General features: G+C 35.2%; 1 protein-coding gene across 11 annotated transcripts in view; it reads right to left on the reverse strand.

Moving 5' to 3' along the window:
* The window catches only part of ATOSA (atos homolog A), a 110,531-nt gene that overhangs the window by 8,597 nt on the left and 81,191 nt on the right, over positions 1-20,743 (reverse strand). For 9 of the 11 annotated variants that reach the window (XR_002138657.3, XM_019747072.3, XM_019747075.3 and 6 more), the window contains 8 exons: positions 18,614-18,798; positions 17,400-17,602; positions 16,927-17,052; positions 14,310-16,158; positions 12,441-12,560; positions 8,333-8,412; positions 7,525-7,633; positions 2,220-2,378 (listed from right to left, as the gene is read on the reverse strand). Coding sequence is in view for 10 of the 11 variants with exons in the window: in XM_019747072.3 (XP_019602631.3) it covers positions 2,220-2,378; positions 7,525-7,633; positions 8,333-8,412; positions 12,441-12,560; positions 14,310-16,158; positions 16,927-17,052; positions 17,400-17,602; positions 18,614-18,798 (2,831 nt within the window). In the remaining variant the exon portion in view is untranslated. The remainder of the gene's footprint in view (positions 1-2,219; positions 2,379-7,524; positions 7,634-8,332; positions 8,413-12,440; positions 12,561-14,309; positions 16,159-16,926; positions 17,053-17,399; positions 17,603-18,613; positions 18,799-20,743) is intronic. The other 2 variants (XM_019747077.3, XM_019747069.3) reach the window with 1 other exon arrangement.

The following is a 20,743-nucleotide window of genomic DNA, read 5'->3' on the forward strand; positions in this document are numbered from 1 at the left end:
GTCTAAGATTTGGACACAGTCATTTGCAAAGGGTACCCATTCCTGAGTAAAACTGACTTAGGAAAAAAATTACACAACGGAAGATTTATTGAAAAATATTATTAAAGAAAAGTAAATCAGGGATTCTTAAGGGACAGACTAACTCAACTCAATAACCTGATTTAAATTCTTTCCAATGTCTATTCAAAATCTGTAATCATTTGTGTGTACTTTATGGAGACAGAGTGACAAAATCCTTTATCTCTTAATTCTTCATTTTTCACATGTCAACCAAGGTCAAGGATTAACACTGTTTTGCTTTTTTAAAGCATAGTTCAAATGATCCATTGCTCATGAATTTCTCACAAAGATATTTATTTGAGCTGATTTTCAGCGAATTCACTCTTTCATCTTGTTTCTAAGCCATCCCAATGGTCATCAGAACAGAACTCTGTTCACTAATGACAGCTTACAGTATTTTAGACCTTATTTTTCAATTCTCTATCACTATGTGCCAGTAGAATATGTGAACCTGATGAGACTTCTTGACATCCTGGTAAAGCAAAATGGGCATCTTTACAGTTATATCCTAATACTGTCAGCATTCCAACATGATACATTTCTATTCTGATACTGAATTTATACCAATGGTGCTTTCCATTTTATTAATTATAAAAAATCAGCAGTTACTTTTTCAAAATTTTACTGGATAAGTGGATCCATCATTGTGTGGCAAATGGATAACAGGTGGTTTATGTGATAACGGGGCAGGTTTATGAAGGAGTAGGCCTCTGTTTTTTATAATAACCAATGTTGTGCATCTCTATGATTATGATCCACAAGTGTAAACAGTATTGGAAAAAGAAAACTGTGAGTAAATGAGCAGACACCAGCATGCTTTTTCTATCAAAGTATGAAACACTGATCATGCTCTTGACTAAAATTTTCACCCTTAGAATGGAATAAGGCTTCCTTGAGCAAACTGTGCCAATAATGAGTAGGCTATACTTAGATCCCTATAAAAGATGAACTTCCCTTACTCTGTTTCTCGATTACATAGAATTCCCTTTTCTTAACTTTTATTAATAACAAAGACACTGTTATTAATGTCCTTGAAAATACAGAAGGGCAAGGAAGCAATTGTGCCATGTGGTAGCTGGGACATTCAAGTAGCAAGACCAGTGCTGTATATTTCTATACCTATAGCAATACATATTTCTCAAAGTAAGACCTAACATGAAAACCCAGATCTGACTCCATATTTGACACTGTCGCTGTAAACTTTTTATAGACTTGCATTGCTACCCACTTCTCCCTCTTTGTCTTTTGCAAAAGGGCTGATACTAATCATACTCCAGGACTTGGTATCATTTTCGCAGTTGAAGGCTTATTTTATCCTCAATCTATTGGAATAATAATTTTTAAAAAAGGCAAAGATGAAATCATAGGATCATAAGGCTCAAAACTGCTCTAATTCCCCTAAGCTATTTTACTCGCTACTAAAACATTAGAATAGAGTCAGAAACACCTAATATTCTAAAGAACCCTAGGATTAGAAAAAAATGGTCCAAAGACAAACCAAACAGGAGAAAGGGGGTAAAAGGGGCTCAAAAAGCCTTAGGTTACCAAATCTTTTCCTAATTTCTACTGAGATGAGATCACATGTGAAGGCAACCCTCGTGGGACTAGAGTGCACAGTAAGCACTTTAGAATTTGTGTGAACTCAGTAAGATATGGAATTATAGTATAACTAATCAAATGTTTATCATCTTTTCAAATCACATCGAATAAATTTTCAGCACCATCCTCAAATGCAAGAGGCTATCTACCGTGTTTCCCTGAAAATAAGCCCCAGTTAAGATCGTCAGCCAAACGGATACATTTAGTACGTTATAACAATGTACCAGAAGACGATAACATGACTGTATTTGAATACATGTAGATTGTTGTACATGAAAAAATAAGACATCCCCCAAAAATATGCCTTAATGCATCTTTTGGAGCAAAAATTAATATAAGACCCAGTCTTATTTTCAGGGAAATACAGTATTGTTAGCTAGCTCAGTTGTGGAGTAATATTTTGGTATATTAGTGTCTATTCAGCTTTCAATTTTCTCTTAGGAAATGCTTAGTATTTTCAAACATTGCACAAAAGCAATCCTCAATCTTTTTAATCTTAAAGACATTTGTCAGTAAGTTGGTTGATTTTAGCAGAAAAAGACAATTTAAAAAATACTTGCCATATAAGGAGAGGGAGCGTTATCATCTGAAACACTGTAGAATGACACTTCAACTGGAAGAATCAAATGTGTGGGGCAGAAAACACCACTTGCCCCTACCTCGGCAGTAAAACCATCAACAATACCGAGAGGATCTAAACGATAGTTCAAGACAGATTCCTGAAATACAAAATAGTTTTTAAGAAATAAATGTAAAAAGTTAACACAAGCATTTCATTTTCTATTTAAAGAAACACATTACTATGCCTTCTAGCACTAGAAAAGTGGGTGCTACCATTGCCATGCCCTCATTTCAGATGTTATCTGATCTGAAATCAACCCCTCCTCCATCAATCTTCTACCATCCTGTAAAGTTTGGCCTCCTCTCACTATCCCATACTGAACTATCCTCGAATTTCACCATTAGACCTAATTGTTTAATATGTTATTCTTATCTCTGTAAATAAAAATATACTCTACCAGAGCAGGTACAATATCAGAAATTTTTTATCCTTCACATGGTGCTAGCTACAGAGAAGCACCTGGCAACTTGTTAGCAGGTCACGTACACAAGTTCCATCAAAAAAGAAAACCAAGTACTTATAACTTTAACCAAGAAATAACTGCGTCTTAACAACAACAACAAAAAACTGTTGTATGTAACATATGTCTTATTGTCTAACTTTAAAAACAGTAAATGCTCATTAGGAAAAAAACTTAAAAGTCCAGAAATACAAACAGAAGAGAAGACCCTTATCCATCTTTCCCAAGCTCACTCGCTGAACTAACCACTTTTAACAATTTCGCGTTTAGCTTTCCAGGTATAGAAATGTTTCCAGAAACATTTTAAATCTTTCACAAGCTCTCTTACATATATAGTTGCATAGCAACACATATATGTATATATCATAAAATATGAGTAGCGTTTCTTTGATTCAGTAATTCTTTGAAAAAGAACTCTGTAAGCTCTTACGAATCTAATAGTCTGTGTACTCTAAATTTGAAAGACTGAATAAACATTCCAAAGTCCCCTTGTCAAAAAGATCAGAAGACCAAGAGACCCTGTTACAACAGCCTTCTCTATCTCCCACCTGTCCTGCAATCAATCCAGTCCATAACCTGGTGATTTGACTGCTCAGTCTCATGGCCTCAGCTCTCTCTCCCCCACCACCACTAACCTTGCTCAGACCCTCACAACCTCTTCTCCAAACAAATGCAACATCTAAGTCTTTCCTTCTCTAGTGTATCCTTTGTATTACTGCCAGAGTTGTTTTTCTTTTTTTAAAAAATTATCTCATATCACTCACCAGGTTAAAAACTTTTGTGTTTCTGGTATCTATGGGATGAAGTCAAATTTTCACAGCATGGCCTGTAAGGCCCCTGTACCTTTCTTGCCTCATTCCTCCCCACTTGCAGAGTCTCATGCTTCAGTTCCAGTTGATGCTTTCCCACATCTCCATGCTCTTCTATTACTTTGCACATGCGCCTTTGTACACGTAGTTCTTTCTGTCTAGAATCCCTTGTTATACCCCACGCGGATTTACTTGGCAAATTCCTACTCATCTTTTATAACCAAGCTCAAGTGACAGTTCTTCAGTAAAGCTTTCCCCAATCCCGTTAGCAGAGAGAGTGGATCTATGAGCACCGAGGAAACGTCTATTACAGTACTAATTACTTGGGTTTATAAATGATTTACATTGCCATCTTTTCCAGTATACCACAAACTTCTCCAAGGCAGGAACTTGAACTTTTGGCTTTGTATTCCTGGCATACATCACAACACACAGTAGGTATTCAATAAATATTTCTTTAAGAAAAATATTGTAGAGATGTATAAAATTTTCATATATATGCAAAAATGCATATGCAAAAATGCTGTGGAAAAGGCCAATGACCCATATTGGTTTTTTACTTTATTCAGATTTTTGTGGCTTTAAATTAATATACTAACATGGATGCTAGGCCCTACTCAGTGCAAAACAGCAGGAAAAGGAGTAAGAAGCATACAGATAACAAAGGAAGAAATAAAACTGTCCCTATTTGTAGATGATATGAGCGTGTACCTAAAATATCCCTAAGAATCTAAAAAAAATCAATAAAATTAATAAACTAGTTGAGCAAGGTTATAGGTGATTATGTATATATACACACATACAAAATCACTTATAGTTTCATATACAGCAATGAAAAATTGAGAATTAAAAACTTTTAAAGTATAGCTTACAATATCACCAGAAAACATGAAATACTTACATATAAATTTACAAAAATACGTCTAAGATCTATCTGCTGGAAACTACAAAATACTGATGAATGAAATCAAAGAATAACTAAATAAATGTAGAGATATACTGTGTTTGTGTATCAAAAGATTTAATATTCTTAAGATGTCAATTTTCCAAACAACAAAATCCAGCAAGCTGTTTTGTAAAAATAGAGAAGCTAATTCTAAAATCTATATAAAGAAGGGAAGGAACTGTTAAAGTAATTTTTAGAAAGAACAACAAATGAAAGGACTCACATTACCTGATTTCAAAACTAGAATAAATGGACATTCATATTCATAAAAATGAACCTTGACCACATACTTCATATCACTTATAAAAATTAACTCATATAATTTTTATTAACTCATATAGATATAAATTAAAGGGCTAAAATAATAAAACTTTTAGAAGAAAATGCTGAAGAAAATTTTTGTGACCTTAGGCTAAGTCAGTGATTTTCAACTAAGGGACACATGTCAATGTTTAGGGATATCTTTGGTTGCTACAACTGGTAATCCAGCAGGCAGAGGCCAAAAATTCTGCTAAACTTCCCACAAGGCACAAGACAGATCCTATAACAAGAATTATCTGGCGCAAATATCCATAGTGTTAAGGTTGAGAAGCTTTGAGTTAGGCAAAAATTTTTTAGATGAAACATCAAAGTCAAGATCCAGAAAGGAAAATAATAAATTGGACATGAATAAAATTAAAATATTTTGCTCTTCAAAAGATTGTTATAAAGATGTAAATCTAAGCCTTAGACTTGGAGAAAATATTTGGAAAACAGGTGCTTATTTGGGAATGCAATGCTAAATGATAAAGCACAGAAAGGAAGTTCTAAGTGTTAGTCATAGGGAAATACAAATTAAAACCACAGTACAATAGCACTACACACCTACTAGAGTGGCTAAAATTAAAAAGACTGACCATTGCCAACACTGGCAAGGATGCGGAGGTACCAGAACGTTCATATACTGCTGGTGGGAATTAAAAATGGTATAACTACTTTGGAAAAAAGAGTTTGGCAGTTTCTTAAAAAGTTAAACATACACCTACCATATTAATTAATATACTAACATGGATGCTAGGCCCTACCCAGACATTGCATTCCTAGGTCATTACCTAACCCAAATGAAAACTTATGTACACACAAAATCTCATACATGAATATTCATAGGAGTTTTATTTGTAATAGCCCCACACTGGAAACGACCCAAATATCTAGAATCAGGTGAATTAATAAACAACCTTTTATTGCCATATAACAATAAAAAGGAATGAACTCTTGATACCCAGGACAACACAGATAACCTCAAAATAATAATGGTACATGAAAGAAGCCCCTGACTCCAAAAAAGAGTAAATACTGAATAAGTCTACTTATGTAAAATTTTAGAAAATGCAAGCTATTTTATAGTGATAGAAATTACTGGGATTCCCACATGTAGGAAAAATCACCCACTTCTGATGGTTGTCTGTATTGTGCTGGACTGAACTGATGGAAGAAGAAAATCAAAGGACAGATGAGTGGAATGAATGAGAGAGAGAGAAAGGTTTTTGGAATAGAAAACTCTAATTGGATTTTTTTTTTGCTATTGAGTTGTATGAGTTCTTTATATATTTTAGATAATAACCCCTTATCAGAGGGAAAGCTCTAATAACTAGCCTTAGAAATCAGATAGACAGCCTTCGACCTGGGTGTTACTCTGCGTCAGTGTGTTTCTAGACTTCACCTAAAGCCCCACAAATGATGTCAATACATCTTGATTCTCCTCAACAAATTTGCAGGGTTAGGCTTTGCTGTTTCATGAAACAAGACCACAGTGTCAGTTTAGTAATTCAAGTCAACCCCCTCCCCATTTTCAAATTGCCAAAGAGAGTTATATTCGCAAAGCAGAATAAATATCTTCTGTGATTTACTGGAAAGAGCATCAAATTCATTATAAATTAAAGAGGACAGTCTCAGAACCTCTCTATTTTTCTACTTAAGTCACATGGCAATCAATGTACACATATCTGCGCGAATAGAATCAGGTGAAGAGAACAGTATATTGATCTTTTACCTGTCTTCCCTTTCCTAAGGTTTTTACATATCAAAGCTCTCCCCCCCTTATATTAATAGATGTTCTTGTAATAAACAAAGGTTGCAGAGGATCTGACCCTCACAAGAGCCTTATGTAATTTTAAATCAATGACAAAGGATAGAGAGTTCAACATCTCTGAACTGACAGGTTGACAGTGACATGGAAAAAAGATCAACTTACCATAAAATATATATACTTTTATTTCCACTAAGACTTAGAAAGATAGCCTCAATGTTAAAATATTGCCTTAAATAAAGCATACTCGTAATATATCAAACCATCACAACTCTTATAAAGCTATTTAAGTTAAAAATACAAACTTTAAGTTATTTTCCCATAAATCACCAATTAAAATCACTGCTAAATGTCATCAACAGGTTCATGTTTAAGGTTGTTTTCTATTAATAATTAACGACAACTAACCCCATAACACACTTGGTCTCAAGCAGAAATAGTCATATTAAATAAAGTAGCACATGCATCAAAGATCTTTAACCATTTGATTTTTTAGAAAAATGATCTTCTTACTTTAGAATAGATTTAGAACTACAGAGAAATTATAAATATAGTACAAAGAACCATTTGATTTTAAAAATCAACCTCCTTGATCATGAAGAGGCTGTTAGCAGCATGCCATCATCCTTCCTGGGTGCCAGAGCCAATTTTACCACGTAAGAAGGTGAGTCAAGTTTATCCTCTGGCTAGAGTAACAGGTATCTTGATCCAACTTTATTTCATCTAAGTCCTCTGTCTCTTCTATAGGCTACCCAATTCTAAGATGGCACCACCAACAATTCTCCTAACTTCTCTTCTCATTGAAAAGGAAAGGAAAAGGAAACAAAGAAGATGATTTTAAGGCTTTGTTAAAAATACAATCCACTTATTTATTTCTCTTTCATAAATAAATGACACAAATCATACCCTGGAACAACCTTAAAAAACTTCAACTCTTAAAACAATTTCAAAAAACATTACCTCAAAATTTCCTAGGAGACTAAGACTTGTTACAGGTGGAGCACTAGAACTCAGAAATGGTTTTTCATGAATATCTGGATCATCTTCAATGTTTAAACATGGCCGAGGACTAATAAAAAAAATAATCAGTAAATGGACATGTTAACCACCACATTTGCCAATTTACTTTTGCAATAAATTAAGATAATCTGATTAATTTTACTTAAATACCACAATAAAAAATTAACCAAATTTGAAGACATGAAATATCTAGTTTAAAATTCCTGATTAGATTTTATAATACTTGTTATAAAATTTGATAAAGAATATATATAACATCCTAGAAAGTTTCAAGGGGGGAATTTATAACATATCACATAGTGGCATCTACTGGAAACAAATAATAATGCAGTCTTTTATATCTTCATTTTCAGTTAAAAAATGAGAATACAAAGGCAAAATTATGTGACTGAAAAATATGAAAGTATGTCAACATGGAACAAAATGCCAAGGCTTTTTTGCAAAGGAGTGTAAGACAAAAGAGCAGGTGAGTGACCAGAAATATACAGACCCACTTAAATGTTAAAACTAAAACTAATGTGTTTGTTTATTATGATGACCAATATATAGAATCTACTCTTCTTAATTTCTCCCTAACTCATCCTTAATAAATTACGCATGTGTGTATAAATCACACTGAAAATGATAACCAACTGGAAAATAAGATTCCTGTTAAATTTCTGATTTTTAGAGCCAACATTATTTATTGTGAAAGATCAGAATTTTGTATAAGAGTTTCAGATAGACAAATGAATTTTAAGATAAATACCTTCTAGATGCTAAGCTTTTCAGATGCAGTAACGAAGAATCCAGATCAAAGCAACCTGATTGTGTCTTTCTTTGAGGAACCTAAAGTGAAAATAATCATTTGTGATATTTATAAAGACCACAATTTTTTTTCTTGAACCGATAGAATACTTTTCAAATGAAAGCTAAGCATATCTTAAAAACAATAAACTTCCCCCAGAAGAGCTTACTTTAAAATCATGCTCTTTATTACACAGTGTTATGTTCCTACTTTATTACGGAAAAATAGATAATAGAAGCACTTTTACTAGGTTTTGGTGGTGTTGTTTTTTAATAGAAGCAGAACCAGGTTTTTTCCTAAAACCAGATCCTACATGGAATCCCAACGTATAATAAGACTTTTTTACTTTATATGCTTTTGTATTTTTGGGAGGTGGGTGGGGAATAAAAGATTTATAGCTTTCAAATAAAAAGGAAAAAGAATTAAATGGCGATGAGGGCCTAGGGTCCTGCCAGCTGTGTGGGTTCTTTGCTCATGCCATCACATCACCCTGCACATTTCCAAGAACTCTGGGGCTTCATAGGCAATAGGTTTGAAAAATACTACATTCTGGAGTTTGAAGTACCACTGTAAACCAGATTACATTTAAGACAAACCACCATCTAGCTCAAAATCTCCTGAAAATGAAAGACCCAAGAGTAAATTAAAGGTAAAATCACATACAACATGCAAGTTAGGCAGCTTTATTTCTACAGTGTTAAATATGTATAAGTATCTGAGTGATTAGTCTAATTGGTGACTAAGAAAAAACAGATGATACTGAAAGGCCAAGCATCCTCAATATTTTCTGACAGTTGTACCAGTGTACCGCGAGATTTTTTTCTAGTCAGTACTTAATGTGAAATTTTCAATCTAAACTCTCATTCTTCAATTCTGGCAAGTTCTCTACCTTTATTTCTTCTAATATTGCATTTTCCTTACTCCATCTAGTTGTCCTTTTGGAATTTTTACTAGACTTACCATCTAGTAAAATTGACCATCGCATTTTACCATCTCTCTTCCTCTCTGTGCTTCATTCTAGGTGCTTTCCTGATGTCTGTCTAATCCATTCACTAAATCTCTATTCAGCTGACTCTAGTCCACTGTTTAATCCTGCTGTATGTGTACATACACAGGTGTGTACACTTCAGTTATAATATTTTCCATATGTAGAATTTCTATTTAGTTCTTTTTCAGATCTGTATGTTCTTTCATCTCAATCCCCTGCCTTTACCTTCATTTATCTCTTGGCATATTTTAAACAGAATTGTTTTTTTCTCTCTTTCAGGTTGCTCTGATAACAGGATTCCTAAACATGAACTCTCCTACTTCTTGCTCCTGCTGTCTTTTAAGGTGTGCGTATTTTTTTTCCCTCTGAGATAATCTTTAGCAAGAGTTATTTTCCATGAAAAAAGTCTTTGGTCATAGATGTGGGATAGTTTCATGTTTCCTCTGCTGGGACTCCATGTGTTTCACTGGTTCCAATTTAGTTTTACGGTTACCGTATTTCCCCGAAAATAAGACCGGGTCTTATATTAATTTTTGCTCCAAAAGATGCATTAGGGCTTATTTTCAGGGGATGTCTTATATTTTTCATGTACAAAACTCTACATTTATTCAAATACAGTCATGTCATCTTCTTCTGGAACATTGTCATAACTCTGCAGACCCCGAATTCCGGCTTCAATTTCTTGCAATTCCATTTCCTGTAGAACCATTGGCCCCAATCTCTCATGTCCAGCGATAGAGCTCTCCTTAAATGAGCACGTCTTGTCCACGTAGCCTGTTCGTAGTGCATTGGCAACACAGCTGTCAGTGATTTTATCCCATGAAGTCTTCACCCAAGTCGCGACCTCTTGCAGGCTTGGCTTCACAAAGTTTCCACGCTGATTTCTCTCCATTCTATTTTCAATGTAGTCATTGATTTCCATGTGCAAATGGTCCTTGAATGGCTTGTTTATTGCAGTATCAAGAGTCTGGAGATAGGCAGTCATTCCTGCGGGAATCATTATTTGATCTATTCTCTCTGCAAGGAAGTTCTTCCTGTTTTTAGCATGGTGAATGCTGGCTGAATCTGAGACTAGAAGACCTCTTTGGCCACCTCGCAAAACAAGTGGCAGCATTAAATCAACCCACTTCCTTATAAATGCTTGTGTGCACCAGGCTTTTTCAGTTTCAAGAACATAAATGCCTGAAACATGTTCAACCTTACCTTTCTTGCCCTTAGTGATGATTAGAGGTGGGGCTTTCTTTCCATCCGGACAAATTGCCAAAATACAGTAACACGTGCACTTGCATAACCAGGAACCCCTCTGATCAGCTGTTGTTTGAGATCCTTGGCCCATAAACACTGCAGTTTCATCCATAGCAATCATGCTGGAGAGTTGGTATTTAGAAAAGTCGATGTCATCAACAAAGGACTTGAATGCAAGTGCACGTTTAATAACTTCAGTATCTTCCAGCTTAAACAGTGTTGTCGATCTTAGAGACAGTTCATATCACTGAAGGAAGCCATCCAGCCAGTGCTGTGATGCTTTAAATTCTTCTGGGGATATTTCTAACTGTGGTACCACTGCAAGGGCAAATGCTTGAATATCAGCTCTGTGCACAACCAAAGCCTTTGCTCTCCTGTCAGCAATCCATTCACAGATGATGTCTTCCAGCTCAGGAAATAATGGTTGCCGACATGATCCACACTTGAGCTTCTTAGCATTTCCCTTGTCCACCTGTTGACTGAGGTTATTGTACTCTGCTCTCCATTTTCAGACCATTGGGAGATCCAACTTCTTCTCTTTGCATAAAGCCGTAAGATTCTTGCCCTGGGAACCTCCATGATTCTTTTCTTGTACTTGACGGAATAGCAATTTCTTTTTGCACTCATCTTGTCTGGGGGTCAAAATATTACTCCCTTTAAATCTACCATTAAATCAAGTGTTAACTGAAGACTTACAAGACAGGAGTGGCAACAAAAATGATGACAGTTAAGAATGATGGTCCACACAAAAGCGACGAAAAATTGCAGGCACCAAAATTCAGAAAATGTTTCTTTATTTCACACGAGTGCATTAAGCACATCCGTTACAACACACAACGTACTGAATTATGAAGATTCATATTAGACACAACCACATCCATTCATTATCAAGTGCGCATGTTATTCGTGCGTTGTGTCTGTGCTCTGATTGGTCATTCGGCAATAAGTCTCGAGTTCATCTGTTTCCATAGGCCTTTACCTCTTGTCCAAAGGTGCTTGCTTGGGTATTTACAAGTACTTAATTATAATCTATATTATCATTTATTTTAAGTATTAATGTCAATCATATTATTTATATTTAATTATATATTACTATTATTATTTTATAATTCAATACGTCCGTCATGTGTTACAATGGACGCACTAAATGTGTCCGTCTGGCTGACGATCTTAACTGGGGCTTATTTTTGGGATAGGGCTTATATTACGAGCATCCTGAAAAATTATGCTAGGGCTTATTTTCTGGTTAGGTCTTATTTTCGGGGAAATATGGTATTTTGTAGCTAGATGTTTCTTAATATCACATTGCACAAAACCATAAGTGGTTTAAGTTTAGGTCAAAATTCTTTTGGGGGCTTCTTTTCCCATTCATTATCCACCTCCCAGTTGTACCCTTAATTAAACAAGTGAATGTTTTCCTCTTCTCCCATCTCTGGTAGGGTAGTCCACGCCCGTTTCTAGTTTTATGAAGAGTTTGGTTTCAGGTCCTAGCTGTAACTGCTGCAGACTTGCAGCCTTGACTCCTGTTCCAGCAGGGGCATTAAACCCTAGAACTCTCTTAGGGTCAGGTAGCCTCGAGGGCCATAATTTGCCCAAATTAATATTAATCAATTTATCTTTCTTGTTCTTACACTATATTATGTATTTATAAGTTGTGTTATATTTTATCCAGGATTTCTGTGTTTGGGAAGGAGGAGAGGGTCTTCCTGTATCAACTAAGTCCACCACAGTGAATAGAAGTTTAGTGCTTTGTCTACCAGAATAATACTGATAAATGATTTACAAACATTTTAGATATTTCAAGTTTTACACATGAGATCAGAGAAAAATACTTACAGGACTTGAAAGAAGAGGCAATCCAGTTCGAGGATGAAAGGCTCTGGTTGAGGTTCCATCCAAGGAATGAAAATTATGTTTCCGCCAGACATTTGACTGTTTCAGTGGTATAATCCTCTGCTGAGAAAATAATTAGGTTTTAATGGTAATATTTTTTGGTCTTAGACTATCTATATCTCTACACACACACACACACACACACTAACCAGAAAACAGTATCTAAGACCTTTTTTCTATGCTGAATAAACTCATATTCTAAAGAATGTTCAAATTACTTTATCAACATATGATCATATTTATAAATACTCAGAATCTTGCATCTATTAGTAGTAAGCTAATAGTTGATTCTTTTAATTTATTGAAAAAACTACTCCAGGTAGAAAAAATTAGCATAATATTTTAAAATATAAAACTGTCAATATCAAAAGGCATTCTCAGAGGACATAATTTGGTGGCACATGATACAGAAATATAATAAATACGAATTTAAAAATATATCTAATGTAGTCACAGTGCCATGTTTTTGAAGCGACACAGGAAATAGGCTAATTCTTAAAAGTTTAGACAAGTTTATACCCAAAGTTCAGAAATTCATAAAAACACATGAATAAAAATCAGAAAAGACTAATTTGGGTTCTGACTCTACCATTTCTAACTTTGTGTCCTTGGGCAAGTTTCTTAATCTCTCTAGTCGCAGGGTCCTCATTGGTAAAAACTGGAGTTAATAACAAAACCTAATACCTCGCCATGTAGTAGTAGGATTAAGTAAGCCAACACACACATAAAACACTTAGAAGAGTGCCTGCACACACAGTAAGTGAAGTATGATTAAATGTATAACAAGTGGATGAAAAAAATGAATCCAAGTGGCTTGAAAAGTACCATGGCCAAACTATTAGGTACCAGAAAGGATCGTGAAAAGCTGATATTCTTAAGGCCAGGGTAGGTTTTTGTGACAAACATAGTTTTAAGAAATTAGAAACCACTGTTTGATTAAACCCATACGTTAAAAAGATGAGATTTTTTCTGTTAAAAAATAGAAATTGGAAACAAGGCACAATTTTGAAACTCTCATGCCCAGTAAAACTAATGAGTGATAAAAAAGATAAACCAAGGTCATTCAAATTTGAATCAAGACTGCTAAGAGGTAGTTTTCCATATATTTGAGATATAAATTTGTAATAGTACGTAGAGCTATAAAGACAAGTTGAGCCTAATAATTTTCTAAGTTAAAAAATGGTTTAGTAGAAAGTTAAATAAAATGGAAATAACTTCAGATATCTTTTCTTTATAGAGCGCATTAACGTTTACAAAGTATTTTAAAACACTGAGATAAACAAGAGATTTGTGATTTTTATTTTAAAATTGAGGAGACCAAGGGTTTTAGAAGTTATGTGACTTATTCAGTGTCACCCAAGGACCAAATGGTGAAGTCAGTACTGGCAGCCAGGCATTGTGACCAACGGCCTAATGATATCACTATAGATATTACTAAAATCCTTAGCTGAGCAGGGGCGTAACACAGTGGGCACACTGCCATTGTGTGGCACACAGCCAGAGTGACAAATAAACAATACATGACGTTAACAAGAGTTTTATTTCTGACTCCTATTTACTCTCCAGCAATTGTTTATACTATTGAAATAAACAAAAATGGGCAACAGGAAGAATTCATCTAGCATTTGCTCTTAAGTGGGTGAGTTATTTGCAAGGATGCTACTACTAGTTCCACAGCAGGTTTATTATAACAGGCTGTGTGTTCTCTAGATAATGGGCACCGTGGGCCTTTAGAACTAGCTCTCCTACAAACAAAATTCAAACCGTAACGGATGTTTAAGAATTATATTTGAAATATTAGATATTACCTACCAATACCTCTGTATTTTTCAGTTGTTCACACGTAGACACACAGTCTTTTATACTCTTTCTTGGAGAACAATTTTGAGATTTTTCATCAGTTGGATCTTCTTTCTTATCCTGTTCATTTTTTAATTGGTCTGGGTTTTTGCATTTGAAGCCTTCATTATCTTTATTGAGATAATTTTCTATACTATTAAGTTTCATATTTTGCTTACATGTTGTAGGTCTTTTTGAGTCTTTATTTGAGCACTTCTTTTCAAGTTTGTTCAAATATCCAGACATTTCCAACATAGTAACTTTTACTTTTGAGTCATTTTGTTTTGAATTATCAAATTGGTGATTGTTAAAAGACTCCGGATTACAATTTTCATTTTTTACCATTTTTTCCTTATACTTATTTGTGCAAATCTGTTTGTCGATACCGTTGCAATTTGAACACCATTTATCACTTCCATTGCTAATTTCTTGCTCCTTACATTGACATTCAGAAAGTGTATTTTCCAATCTGATTGTCAAATCTAAGTTATTTTCTTTGCAATGAGACATATTTAAGAGAGCCAATAAACTAGTGGCTTTGTTCTGTGTCCCTTGAAATGTACTCTGGATGACTTCACTAGGATTGTCCTGATATAGATGTTTCCTTATTTGAGGTTTCAAAGAGGACTTGACTTTACTATTGCATTTAAAAGAATTAAAAGATTTTGTAGGTATTAAGTTTTCCCCTTCACTGAAGTTTTCTAACAAAGAAATTTTTGTATTAGAAATGGAAACAGAGGCATCGTTCTTATTTTTCTTCAACAAATTTTTGTCTTCATATGAACTCCTAAACACTTTAGAAGGAACTGAACTGGAGTCATGCATGTTGAATGATTGCCGGGGCACATGTGATGCCGTTGGATCAATATGTTCCAAGTGTTGAGCAATCCTTGCAATAACATCTTGCCGCTCCTGGAGTAAGGAGCCTATTAAAGGATTGGTCTCACCAACAGACTGACGAGAATAAAGACCACTGGAAGTGCAAGTTTCACTTTGAAGAGTTTCTAGTTTTACTTGAATTTTCCCCTCACCGGTGTCTCCTAAAGAGGCAAACTCTGGACTACCAAAAGAAATGGAGAAAGTTTCTTTACATTTTCTCACATTTTCATTTTCTTGTGAAACCCGGAAAGCTTTTGAATTAGGTGAACTAGATTCTTGCATATTAAATGCATGTCCAGAAACATGTGAACTGCTCGGATTACAATCAATCAAATGCTGAGCAATCCTTGCAATAACATCTTGTCGCTCCTGAATTAAAGAACCTATTAAAGGATTAGTCTCACCAGCTGACTGCCAGGAACTCTGGTGGCTAGAGACATCGGAATCAATCATTGAAAATGATTTTAGCGTTCTCACTGATGTTTCATGTGACTTTTTATTTCCTGGACCACGGAAGCCCAGAATATTGGCTTGACATGTTCCATAGTCAGATTTATTGCCAGTGCCTAGACAGAGTTTGCCATTTTTGACAGCTGCAGTATAGTCTGGAGTTGTGCCATTTTTCATATGGAATACGCTTTCAGGTGCCATGGTCCAAGTTTGTTTGCTACACAGACGCTGTGAACTGTTTGTACTACATTGTTCTGCTTCATTAGAAGTGTGGTGCTGATGGGCTTTAAGTTCGTGTTCTTGAATTCTTTTCTCATAAAGGCCAATATTCGTGTGAATACTACAGGTCAAAACTGGGTAATTAGATTGTCTGGGCAAGGACTGAACACTGACTTTCAAGGCCACGTTGTGAGAAACATTGGGAACAGGAAACACGTGTTCAATTGGAGTCTGTGAAAAATTCCACTGCAGGTCTACATCAGCAGCACTGATTCTAGAATCACACAGAAAAATATGGAATCAATGGGTTAATAAAAAATATACCATGACTGTATATTATTTAAAATTTTTTAAACCGTCATCCAACTGTCTCTGTTTGCATTAGTTACTATTGAGGTTTTACTATTAGCTACTTTACCGTGAATGTTATTCTGATAAAACCAACATAAGGAGGGTGGTAGGTTATGCTTAGAATAAAGATGATCTTCTTTTTAAGAACACCAACCCACTTAAGCATTCAAGCTCAAGAATATTGTAATTTAAAATATTTGTCAAAACAAAAAAAGAGAGGACTTTGTATTTACCACTAAATAGATGGATTCAGCTAATTCTATTGTGCAAGGGGATTAAGTGACACTGTCTCTCATGGCCACCTGCCTAAAGAGACAATTAGACAGTTGTTCAGCAGCCTGCATGTTTCTAGTTTTCAAAATACCAAAAATTAAGTAAGTCTGCCATTATGGAAATTCAGCAGCCCAGAAAGTTCTTCTGTTTTATTTATAATGGCAGCACTAAGTCCATTGTTAGTCTAAAGTAAGCTTAAAAGTTCTCTGAAAACTATTCTGAACCAAATTTAACCCAAGAAATAAAATTCATACTGACTCACATCTACATTTCTCTGACTTGTTTTGAGAAAAACATTAGTAAATTTTATCCACTTATATTTAGAAACGAAGGAAATAACTGAACTATATTTTACCTTTTAAATAGCTAACCAATGTCACTGAACACACACTGTATCCTTTTTTTGCCCTGTACATACCTGTAAAGAATATTTCGTGGAATAGCACCGTGAGAAACACTCAGCCAAGCACTTAATTGAGAAAAAAATACAAATGAGCGGACAGCCAACAGAAGAGTCTTCTCTTCTATAAATCGATCACCACTCCTAAGAGAAGTAAAAAGAGCACCATCTAAATGTCAGCAAGTACAAAATGACTGAATTCAAAGGGATTCAAAGGTAGCCTGTCCCCTGGGGACCCAGGGACCCCGGCCACCCCCGGGCCAAGCCAGTCCCACAGGTCCCAGCGCAGGGCCAAGCTCAGGATGCATGCTTTCAAAGCAGAGGAGTGGATTTACTGGTGTCACTTAAAGTCACTTAAGTACCAAATATCTAAATTTCACTACATAAACAAAGGGATTCAAAGGTAGCATATATTATTAAAATAATTTATAGAAAGTAGTGGGAACACCTGATTTACCAAAAACAACTTCGAACTCAGTTCTACAACTTACTGTCGAGGAACTGGCTCCAATATCCATCTTTCTAATAATAATGCATCTTGCTTAATTGCAGGATCATTTAGATCAATTCCTTCTGTGGTGGGCCCATCGTCGCTATAGCAGCAGTCGGGCAGCAGCATCACTTCCACCATGATTGGAAGGTTGTTCTTCCACAACAACGCGACCTCAGATCTGGTTCGTCTGGCTTGGCGACACTTAGAGAGAAAACGAATATAAGCAAAATGTCTCAGTAACGCACACAGTTTTATATTAAAATTGAAAATTATAATTGCAAAGTTTACATCTGTATGAGAAATGAGTCATCAGTTGTAGAACTTGCTTAGATTTGTCTCTTTAGGTTTCCTCATTAAATCATGAATTAACACTCATGAGCTCTAGAGTGCAAGGATTAGTACTGAGCAATATTCATGATGCAAATTTTCTTGCGGGGGTGGGGGGGGATATCTCTGCTCTATCGTGTAGGAAAAGAACTGCCATACACAATGTCTGACAGGCCTCGAGGTGGCCCAGTCTTGCCTAGTTTGTTAATTACATCAGCCTTACAAAGGGAAGATTCATTCTAAGTGAAGACCAAAATATTAAAAACTCATTTTCATTAAATGCTCAAACTACACAAGATTTTAAAAGTTTAAAATTTTGGACTACATTTAAGAAACTAACTGGCAGGAAAATCTTTATAGCAAATAATACACTATTTACCAAAATAAATATTTTTAACAGTATTATACAAAAACATTAACAGGATAGTAAAAAGTAAACGCCCATTAAAAAAAAAAAGGAATATAAGAGCAAAATTGGTTAATGTGGGAAAATAATCATTAACATCAATCTACTAACTAAGTAAGAACATAAAGTCCATGAGCTAGGGCTGATGCTCTAAAATAAGCTGAATCACAGTAGCAAACATAATCTTAAATCTGGTGTGTGAGAAGGCAGGCCTGGAATCGGCTGCCCACCTGCCTGCTGATCAGCAGTTACCTGCTGTACCTTCAAGGGCCTAAGGTACAGTAGGTAACTGGATCTAAGAGCCACGGTTATTGGCTATGATTCAGGATTAGGATTTTTTTTCTTTACAGTTGTCACCAATTTTGTATTTAAATGTGAACATTATAATTGTGATGTGCAAATGTGATGACCAACTTTATATAGTTTATATAGGTTATATAAAAAATAAAAATAAAAACCGTTCAACACCCAATTCTTACCTGGGCCAACTTGTCACTACATTCATGTTTGGCGGTTACTGGGTAACAGGACTGTGCTGGAGGGCAATGGAAACTTTCTGAGCGACCTTTCACAGAACATTCAGGCGTTCGTCCTTCTGTTATTAACAAGGCCAAAGAGACCAGGAACTCCTCTGCATCGTATTCAAAATATTCATCTAGAGTATCTGGTATGAAAAAAAAGAAAGCAGAGCCCTCGCTTTAATGTACTCTTCATAAGAACTCATCTTTTATGCCTAAAATAACTACTGTCACATTCCATATTCAACAAAATTTTTTAAAAAAAGAAAAAACCCAATCAAACAAAAAAAGGAAAATACAGACATTCCATATTCAAGTATATTCACTAACAAAGAGTGAAAAGAGAATAAAAATGAGGCAATTATAATATAGTAAACTCTTGATTCACAAGACACAGCATCAGGAGACGGTGGATAATTCAACATTCCAGTTAAGAAAAGGCTGGTTAAAATTATGGCATTAAATTGTTTTTATGAAAATTTCAGTTAAAATACCTAAGATTTAGGAATACCTTTTTAATCCTACAGATAACAATGTGTTTGGATGTCAAGTACAATAGTTTTTCCACACAAAACTTCACCAATAGCCAAAGGTTAAAATGTTTCATGCCATATATTTTTAGGTGAGATGTTTTATTACTATTATTAAATAGTAGAAAAATATAAAGACCCAAATGCATGTTTCTCCTCTTTTCTCCCTTCTCCTTTCCTTAACTTGTTCCTTGTTCTCACAGCCTTAATTCTGTGATGTGGACGTTCCTAGCCACGGGGTCCTCTCTGACTTCCTAGACAGTAACAGTAGCTTCAGAGGGAGACAATACTATAGTTACCCGGCAAGAGATGGCAGCCCCAAATTGCAATATATGAAGTGTGGTATTTTTGGGTTACTACACAATTCCAAACAATCCAACCTGCAGGTATTTTCACTTTTCTGTAGTAATTTTTAAATTTCTCACAAGTGCTCTAACGTTCTCAAACACAGTTTTAATCTTCAAAATTGTCAACCTGCAACACAGGTTGAACATGCACGCACATACACATGCACATGCACAAAATTCAATCCTCTGTGCAGTCCAATTAAGCAACACATATTTGAAGTACCTACTACACTGTATTAGGTCACAGGGGGACACAGTGTTACACTGCACACAGCTCCTAGTCTCAAAGGGTTTATGATTCAGAGATGATAGTAAAAACAAATGGAGGACTATAGCATTTAACAAATTCCAAAGAAGTTCAGATAACAGTGGTAAAATTTTGCAAAAGAGGTAGGTGTTGAGTAGAACCACCATAGAGAACGTGCAACTTGAATGGACAATTTCTATTGAGAAAATGTGCAAAGGGCAGGACTAGAGCTAGACTGTGAACAGTCTTGAAAGGTATGATGAAAAATACCTATTTTCTTTCAAGAAGGCTTATCTGGAAAAGAAGGAGCCCTGAAAGCCAACTTTATTCAGCTGGTATTTTAAGACCACTCAGAAAAGTTTCCCTAAAATAACCGTTTGTAATACATAAAATAAGAGCCAACACTTAGTAACATTGCCAATGCATTGCCAGTTTTCCTATACATTAACTCATTCAATCTTCAGAACAGCTCTCAAAGGTGGGGACTATTGCCACCATTTTACAGATAAGTGAAGCACAGAGAAGGTTAAGTAACCTGAGCAAGATCGCTCAGCTAAGGAAGAATTAGCAAAGCTGGAATTTGAACCTACGAAGTCTGGCTCCAGAATCTGGGTTCTTAACTACCCCATACATGCTTTCTTTCATCATGGCTATAAATTTTGCTTTTACATACTTTAATATATGTTTGTAAAAATGTAAATGAAAAGGACATATATTTAACATATATTTTAATAACATATTTTGGAATATTTATGGCATAGAATTAGTTTCCAGGAATAGAACCCTAATTTATAAGAATGTGCCAACTAGAAAAAAAAAAGAGAAGTCCCAACCTTCAACTAACGCTTCTCCAGAAACCAATGAGGTCATAAATCAAGGGTCTCCTGGGACTCACTGAGTTAAATTATGATGTCCTTCGGAAGCAAGCAAAAGATGTAAAAAGGATTCCATTCAGTCTTTCTCTGGT

Source organism: Rhinolophus sinicus, chromosome 3 (genome assembly GCF_057876585.1).
Source record: "Rhinolophus sinicus isolate RSI-liver-muscle chromosome 3, RSI-T2T, whole genome shotgun sequence".
NCBI classification, from domain to species: Eukaryota; Metazoa; Chordata; class Mammalia; order Chiroptera; family Rhinolophidae; genus Rhinolophus; species Rhinolophus sinicus.